Below are 8,520 nucleotides of genomic sequence, written 5' to 3'. Positions count from 1 at the left end.
ATCATCGAGATAAACAAAGCCCCCCACCCAGAAGACGAGTTGCACTCGATGCTCGGCATCATGGGCCTCGTCACTTATATCGTGATCTTCCTGCAGGCCGCCGTGGGCGTCGCGCAGTATTTCTTCCCCGTCATCATATTCGCCAGCGTAGACAATGGCAAGAAGATCTACAAGTATCACCGCGTCAGCGGATATGTAGTGTTCATGCTGGAGTTGGCGACTGTCGCGGCCGCAACGCAGACGGATTATAATAAGAGCACGCTGCATATTCAGCTCTGGGCGGTGTTGGTGGCCTCTGTTCTGGTCCTGGGAGGCGTGGGCGCGAGGATCAAGAGGCAGAAAATGAAGATCTTTTAGTTTGAAAGATTCAGGACTGTGGGGGAGGGGGCCAGGGGGATGTTATAGTATGGATGGTGGGTGAGAACGAAGGGGATATTAACCTCTGATTTATATTTTGGCTTTTGGAATATTGCTTCCATTGATTGGATTATTCGATTTTTTATGAAATTGAAAACCGCTGCGAACCCGTGAGGATTTTAATGTGGCTCTCAAACGATGGCCATTTCTCGATATTTCATGCTTGATCTGTGTGCCCTTCCCGTTGGCTCCCGGCGCGGGGGGGGGCCCTTTTCGGTGTCGCTCTGCGCGTATGTATGTTCTTGGTATGCTCTTGGTATTCTCTTGGGACTACCTAGGATGTAGCTTCTCATTACTAGACAGTTAGCTGCCTGTAATCCGGGAATTTTGTTTGATATAACATATTTTATTTTCATTTTTTTTTGCTGGAGATTTATCAGGTCGTCGATGGAAAACCATGAAAAGTTGCATGAATTAAAACCCCCAAACCAAATCGTCTTTATAGCTACCGATGCAGGGAATTGAGGGGGGAAAAGATAAAGAAATCGAAAACCCCTTTCAAACGGTGGAAACACAACGGAATCCTATTTGGCTCCTGTAGCGGTGCCCGCCGTTGCTGTTCTCATTGGTAAAAGGAAACCGGCTCCATCCAGTCGTGATTCCTCCTCAACCACCCAATGCTTCTGATCTACCACATCCACGGCCTTTGCCGTCAATGTTCAATACCTGCAATAACCTACCACTTTATAACATGCCTGCCGCCATTCCCACCCTCCTTGGCATATGATATTGAAAAGTGCCATCATTGCCGCCTTCTGTGCGTTTGCTTGATTCATGCCCACCCAGCCCCACCAACCTCAAGAAATCCAGGGTTCGCCTACAAGTTTATGGCGGCGGATCTTTCCTTACCCTTGGAGACGCTGATAACAGCAGCCGCAAGCAAAGCAAACGGCTGGTTGGGAGATCCCCCACCATGAGGCTATGATAAGCCACCAACCCCTTCCGCTCCCTCTGGTATGGCTGTCAGAGATATATATATATACCCAGTGGGGTAACCGTTGATAATGAGCCTGAAGGCTAAGCTTCCCTCATTCGAGCTTCAAATCCTCCAGCTTAGGTGGTATGGACATGCTGGAATAATAATATTTTCATAAATTCCACCATCGCTGCCGCCCTGTCCATCTGTTCTGTTCTGTTCTGTTCTACCAAAATCACGAGCAAGCCGTCCAGAAAGTGTGTTGCCTCTGTTGATTTTTCTTTCCAATGATCCCAACTACACACCAAACGTATTTGGCCTCAAACATTCAGCTTCCAGCCATGACAAACGTCAGCGGGAGTCGTGATAGCCGCCAATCCTTGGATGCTGACTTTGGGGTTGGCGAAAGCAACAAATCCCGAGGTGAGCCATGGACTGCGGAAGTAAAAAGTGGTTTTTACGGACGATACGCAGCTTGTGACCCTGTACATTCCGAAAGGGCCTGTGATAAGCAACGCCAGGAATCTTTGCGCAAAATAGAGCGAGAGAAAGAGGGAAGCAAACCAGATGAGAAGAGAAAGAGTATGAGCGATGATGGTAGGCCACAGCTTGCCGATAGTTCATCAAATCCTGGAGCTTGGAATGCATTATCAGCCGCCGACTCTGGGCGCGATGCTACCTCGTTGTCCGACAAGGGGTCCAAGCATTGCAATATCAGTATTAGGCACCTCGTCGCCACGGGCGACGAGTCAAACACACAGATCCCCAAGCCATACGATACCCGAAAACGCCAGTACCAAGGAGCCAACGTTAACCTTGGAAATTCCATCGGAGCTGTCGTGAAACGCCCACATGAAGTCGAGGGACACAAAGGGGGGAAGGAAAAGCCGGTGACGACGCTAAAGCTGAAATGGACAGATAATACAGGGACAACATTTTTCTGGCAGCTCCAGACCCAGGAGGGCAAAGACACAAGCGTCACCAGCGGTTCTTATTTTTCGGGCAGCGAAGGGCCGGGACCGCTCTATGCCGATGGGCGCGAGTCTGGGGGTATGACGCCAGCGTCAAAACGGACATTGCTCCCGCAACCTCAAAGAGCGGGGGGGAATATGTTCGATGTGTCTCGAGGGGCTAGAGCTACAATAAGCGCACGAGGGAACAAGAGCGACACCCGGCGTAGCAGGCGGGAACAAGGGCTATGTAGCCCAAGGCGGGAAAGCAGACGGCTCGCGGGCTATACTCCCGAATATGAAAGGCTCTGCTGATAAGAGATGTATATGGCGGCGACAGAGCCCTGCGAACAAAAAGGCGTGGGGACCATGTCATTCAGGGACTTTTCATCATAGCCTCGGCGAAGATGGGGATGAGGCAAGTTGCTTCAAAGGGGAAAAGAATGAATACATGATATTGTTTACAAGGAGGACAGACATAACGATGCCAATGGCTTTTTAATAGTACTAGTACTTAATTTGATAGACTCATTGCACGTTCTATGAATGGTGGCACCATTATTTCGTTTCGTGCGCTCGGAGCTGTACCATCGTAGTAGATTGGGTAAAGTAACGTATATACTCGTACTCTGGTCAGGCTGGGTTGCTCTGCAAGTCGATTGAGCAGCAGTGACGAGTTCTAGCACCCACCAGGACCAGAAGCCTCAAATGTTTACCCATTGCTCGGGGATAAAGAGCCTGGAACGTGGTTATAGCGCGGCTATTGGCGCCCGAGGACCTTACTTGTGGTTCGGTTGGTCCCGCGGCCCCACCGAAGGCGCTTAAATCGGCCAACCGTAGCGCGGCTCGCAAAACCTTCCATTTTCGATATCTTCAATAACATCCACCTCGCTCTTCGCACCATGCCACCACCTCAAATGGCTGTGCTGAGGAATCCCTGCGTATATCCCAGCTGCAGGTTCCATACCCGACGAACTCTCACCACCCCATCACTACTCCGGCGTTCTTTCTCTAGCTCCTGTCGCAACTTGTCATCCGCAGGAGCTAACACATCATCCCGCCCACCTACAGCACCAAAACCTACACCTGACATCAAGCACATCCGCGAAAATGCCCCTCTCTACTCCGAAAACTGCATTGCCCGCAATTACCATGACCTGTCCCGGTACCCGTACGAGATCCAAAGCCTCTCCACCGAGTCCCGCGAACTTCAAGACGCCCTGCGGGAACCGCAGCGCAAGATAAAACAGATAGAGTCCGCCATTGCACAGCTCATGGCCAATTCCTCAGACCCACACAATGCAGATCCAAGAGATCAACAGAATCAAGAAACAAAAACGAAAGAAGAACTTTCCGCTCTCCGACTTTCCGCACAACATCTAAAGGACAAATCCCACCACTTAACAACAACCCGTGCATCCCACACCAAAGAAATCGAACGTCTCGCCCTCTCCCTCCCAAACCTTACCAGCACCGAAACACCACCAGGCGCCGAACCTCGCATCGTAAACTACATAAACTACGACCCGGACAAACCCGCAAACTTACCCACCCACACCACCTCCCATATCACAATCGGCAGAACCCTCAATCTCCTAAACTTCACCAGCGCCTCCCTTGCCAGCGGCTGGGGCTGGTACTACTTAACCAACGAAGCTGCCCTGCTCGAACAAGCCCTAATCCAGTACGCGCTCAACGTCGCCATTCGGCGGGGTTGGCAAGCGGTCTCCCCACCCTCCCTCGTCTACTCGCACATCACCCATGCATGTGGCTTCCAACCACGCGATGCGCATAACGAACAGCAAATATATCATATTGAGCAGAGTGAGAGAGATGTAGCGCGTGGCAGGCCCGCGCGGTGTCTAGCGGGTACAGCGGAGATTCCGCTTGCGGCGATATTTGCGGGGCAGGAGATGGGGGGGAAGGGGAACCAGTTACCCGTGAGGATGGTGGGGGTCAGCCGGTGTTATAGAGCCGAGGCAGGCGCGCGAGGGGGCGGATACGCGAGGGTTGTATCGTGTTCATGAGTTTACGAAGGTGGAGTTATTTGGGGTGGGCGATGCCGGATCCCTGCTGGTGCTGGTGCTGGTGCTGGTGCTGGTGCTGGTGCTGTGATAACGGGTACCGACACTTTCTGCGCTAACGCTGGGCTGGGACGGTAACAGCGACAACCCTCTTCGACGAAATCCTCGCGCTGCAGACCGAAATCCTCACCGCGCTCAACCTGCCCTGTCGCGTCCTGGAGATGCCCGCGCATGATCTCGGAGCCAGCGCCGCTCGCAAGCGTGATATAGAAGTCCTGTTTCCTTCCAGAATGGCGTCGCCTTCCCCCCACGAAGGACTTAACACCAGCAATGCCACCATAGCTAAGGACATCAGCGTGGAATCGGGCTGGGGCGAGGTTACCTCCGCCTCCAACTGCACAGATTACCAAACGAGACGGCTAGGGACGAGGCTTAAATCTGATATGGCTGGCGGTGCCGGAAAGTTCCCGCATACGGTGAATGGAACAGCAATGGCTGTCCCGAGGATTATTGCGGCGTTGTTGGAGCACGGATGGGATGAGAACAGGGGGGTTGTGGTGTTGCCGGACGTTTTGAAGGGGTGGATGGGGGGTAAAGGGGTTATTGGGGGCCAAGGATGATAGTCAATTGGAGGTTGGAGTTATTCGGAAGTGACAGGTGAGGAGATTTTGGATTTTTGAATTTGTACGATATGTGCAAGTTACGTTGAATGGTGGACAGCTGTTTTTTATTTATTTATTTATTTATTTTTTTTTTTTTTAGTTCTGATACACAAATGTATATATATATATAATAACATTTTTGGAAGTGTACAAAAATCATGATACTCTCAAAAATATACGACAGAATTATAGAAAGATGCATTTCATCTTCTCCCCTAGCCCCTAGCGAACTTGGGGATGGAACTACAGTGCAGTGCATGAGGAGTTAGCATAAATACAACATATAGCCACGTTGATATTTTACATTCCACCCGCGATCCTCCCTGTATTTCCGTTGCCGCCTTCCAATGCACCTAGATCCATCCATATACCCATCCATTAATGCTGCGTAACTGATCAACTGCATAATTAACTGCCCAGGTATATATAAATAAATATATATATATATATATATATACCGAGGTATTTCAAGTTCACTATCAATCTCCCTGCTGTATTATGAGGTCATCATGTGCATATATAAAGCGAAAATGTAAAAAACGAAAGGAAGAGAAGAAATAGTCATTTACGCCGCGTTTCAGTCATCATGAAGGAAAAAAATAAAAGGGAAATGATAAAAAGGCAGGAAGAGGTATATTTGCAGAGGCATGAGAAGAGAAGGGGGGAAAAAGGGGGAGGATATATCATATAATTCGTTTCGTGGGCAGGTTGAGGGGGTGAAAGCACATGAAATTAGATATGACACAAAAGAATAACAAAGAGGGGGGGGGGGGGAGGGGGGGAATGAAGAGGAAAAATGTTGAGACTCAATCTCTGTCCAAGAGAGAAACGATGCAGAAATAAGAAGGGAAACAAAAGTTGAGGGTAATATCGTCCACATGAGGGATAGTAAAGAAACCTTTAAAAGTTAAAAGAATAATAGGTTAGAATAAGAGACAAGGAGAAAAATATAGTAAACGTGCAACATTATGCATAGAAATATACACCCTCACCCTCACCCTCACTCCCACTCTCACCTTACCCACCTCACTTCAACCCAACTAAGCCCTTCCCAACAGGGATTCTGCCAAAGCAAAGTAATACACATCACTCAGTCCCACGGATAGTCCCCCTCCTCAACTCTAGTACATGTCAGATACGGCAACAACACGCCTCCTCCAGCATCGTCTGTTCCGGCACTCAAGCCACCGCCACCGCTGCCGCTCAAACTCCTCAAGTCCAACTCCAGAAAATGCCGCATGAGAGGCTTCACAATTTCCCTCGCCAACCGCTTAATCTCGTCCATCTTGCGCTCGAACCTCTTCAGATTCTCGCGCGAGTAAAGGGAGTCATGCGAGTGTGTATGTGACTGCTTGAGAAATCTCTTTAATTCGTCGTGCGGGAGGTAGGCTTGGTTTGAAGGGGAGCCGATGAGGCGGTATGTACGGCCGGGAGAGTAAGGGGAAGGGTTTGAGATTTGGTTATAGTGTTTATTATTAGCAGCGCCCGCGCTGGCCATGGTCATGGTGGGTGGTGGTGGTGGTGGTGGTGGTTGTAGTTGTCTGTGTAGAATTGCTGTTATTATTGGAACTCGACGCTGCGATGGCGGTAGTATTGCCGTAGTCATTGTTCGTCGCGACAGAACCATTATTATTATTATAGTTGCTACTCCCTCCATCACCACCACCACCACCACCTCCTCCTTCCTCCTCCCCCTCCTCCCCGGGATTGCGACTGCGACGGCAGTGTCTTCAAAATCCCCGCCGGGGGCGGCGTTGTATTCTCCACTAGCCACTGCCGAAAAAGTGATACCGCAAGCCAATCCAGATATGCATTGGAAGGGCTAACCCGCTCTCCTCTGGACGTCGTCAGCGATAATCGGAACAACTTCCCCTCAACGCGCGCTTTCAACTCCTCCATGTCCTCGACCTTATCCTCGATGAGATCTAGCACGGGATCGGGTAGGGGTGAGTATGACCCCTGGCCCAAATGCGGTAGCGCTGCGGGCCATTGGCCCACAACGTGGATTAGGGCCTCTGCGAATATTACGTGGCTTCGTGCCAGGTAACCTAGTCGTAGGTAGCTGGGGGGGTACTTTGCGATTTGTTTATAGAGACGGGATGAAAAGCGCAGGAGGTGATGGTCGACACGGGGTCCGACAACAGGGAGCGCGTCATACATGTCTGCGAGGTTTAGAAGAGATTTACATTCTGAGTAGGCGGAAGCGATGTTTATGGCGTTGAGTTGTGGGGGGTAGTTATAGAAAATGCGGAAAAGGTTGTCATAGTCTCGGATGGTTGGGTCAAGGGGGCCGTCTTCGATGGCAGGTTTTGTTGCCGCAGTTGATGTGGCAGTGCTTGGAAGGTGGAGAGCGGATTGGATTCCGGTGAGGCTTGTGATGGAACGGAAGAAGCCCTGTTGGGGAGGGGGAGGTTTCGTACGGGCGGGCGGGGGCTTGGGTGGGCGATAGCTTCCGCCGAATATGGAGTTGTTTTGGGATGCGGGCTGCGGAGACATCAGTATACACAGGCGTGCGTATTCGCATGTATTTTCCACATAAACAAAATTGTCATCTCACCTTCTGCACAAGAATCGGCATCTCATCTTCCTCCCTGTTGACCCAATCCAATTCATACCTCCACCGAGTCTTTGTACGAGCCGACGATGCACGACGGTGATGTGCAACAAGTTCTTCCCCGGCCCCTGCCCCGGCAGCATCCTCATCAGTAATAATCGCTAGCCCGTGTTCCGTAGTAGAATTCCCATTCTCAATCCCATTCGTAATAGCAGCAGTATTGGCAGCATTTCCAACCCCCTCCAACATCTGCGCCTCCCTCAACGCCTGGGACCGCGACCACTCTTCACTCGTGCCTGCATCAAAAAATCCCGAACAGCGTGCTAGGATCAGCCTATGAAGTAAATAACGCTTTTCTTGAGTTGACGCACGGATGACGATCTCGACGTCTCCCGTTGCAGCGAAAATGGGGAATTGGTTGAGAGGTTGGTGAGTGGAACCTCCATGGTGGAGGCGACCGGAGCGGGAATGATTGTGGTGGGAGTAAGAATGGCTATGGTGACGGCGCTGAGAGTGCGAGACGCGTGAGGAGGAGGCGACGGAGGCGGGAGCGTCTGGGTGAGATACCATGTCTATGGTTGTAGGTGACGTTGGGGAGGCTGATGAGGTTGTTGTTCTTGTTATTGTTCGAGGCTCGGGAGCGTTGGAGGAGACTCGATTTATTGAAGGCCGGGAATGATGGAGCATCGCATCGAGAGAACGCACATGACATATATGAGTTTGTGCGTACAAGGGAGAATAGATAGAAATGTCATCTGCTTCTAGGAGACAAAAGGGAGACAGAGATAGAGGGATCCTCGACCTGGAGGCACGAAGAGAAATGTCATAGACAGACACGAAGGCGATGGCTGGACGATGCGATATCGCCCAGTAGCAGCAGAATCCCGTTCCTCGCGTGTTCAAATGCTTCTCAGGCGAGTTCACTCTTTAACACAACCAGGAGATTCTCACGAAATAGTGGGATTGGGACAGAGAGCAAACGCGAGATGGAACAGTG

At 50.7% G+C, this 8,520-nt stretch overlaps 3 protein-coding genes across 3 annotated transcripts; 2 read left to right on the top strand and 1 right to left on the bottom strand.

The window, feature by feature from the left end:
- Window positions 1-60: 60 nt before the first annotated feature.
- Window positions 61-357, top strand: HCAG_06646 (predicted protein; the record flags this gene model as incomplete). The annotated part of the gene is made up of 1 exon (XM_001538991.1): window positions 61-357. One exon carries the CDS (start codon window positions 61-63, stop codon window positions 355-357), a length of 297 nt encoding a protein of 98 aa, XP_001539041.1.
- Window positions 358-2,991: 2,634 nt separating this feature from the next.
- On the top strand, window positions 2,992-4,927 carry HCAG_06645 (conserved hypothetical protein; the record flags this gene model as incomplete). The annotated part of the gene is made up of 4 exons (XM_001538990.1): window positions 2,992-3,076; window positions 3,355-4,107; window positions 4,321-4,404; window positions 4,449-4,927. The coding sequence occupies 4 exons, from the start codon at window positions 2,992-2,994 to the stop codon at window positions 4,925-4,927; spliced, it is 1,401 nt and encodes a 466-aa protein (XP_001539040.1).
- A 1,132-nt stretch (window positions 4,928-6,059) lies between these two features.
- On the bottom strand, window positions 6,060-8,093 carry HCAG_06644 (conserved hypothetical protein; the record flags this gene model as incomplete). The annotated part of the gene is made up of 4 exons (XM_001538989.1): window positions 6,060-6,545; window positions 6,797-7,453; window positions 7,527-7,819; window positions 7,895-8,093. The coding sequence occupies 4 exons, from the start codon at window positions 8,091-8,093 to the stop codon at window positions 6,060-6,062; spliced, it is 1,635 nt and encodes a 544-aa protein (XP_001539039.1).
- Window positions 8,094-8,520: the final 427 nt, after the last annotated feature.

Source organism: Histoplasma capsulatum, genomic scaffold (genome assembly GCF_000149585.1).
Source record: "Histoplasma capsulatum NAm1 scaffold_6 genomic scaffold, whole genome shotgun sequence".
Taxonomy (NCBI): domain Eukaryota; kingdom Fungi; phylum Ascomycota; class Eurotiomycetes; order Onygenales; family Ajellomycetaceae; genus Histoplasma; species Histoplasma mississippiense.
This window is presented reverse-complemented; position numbering and strand designations above follow the sequence as displayed.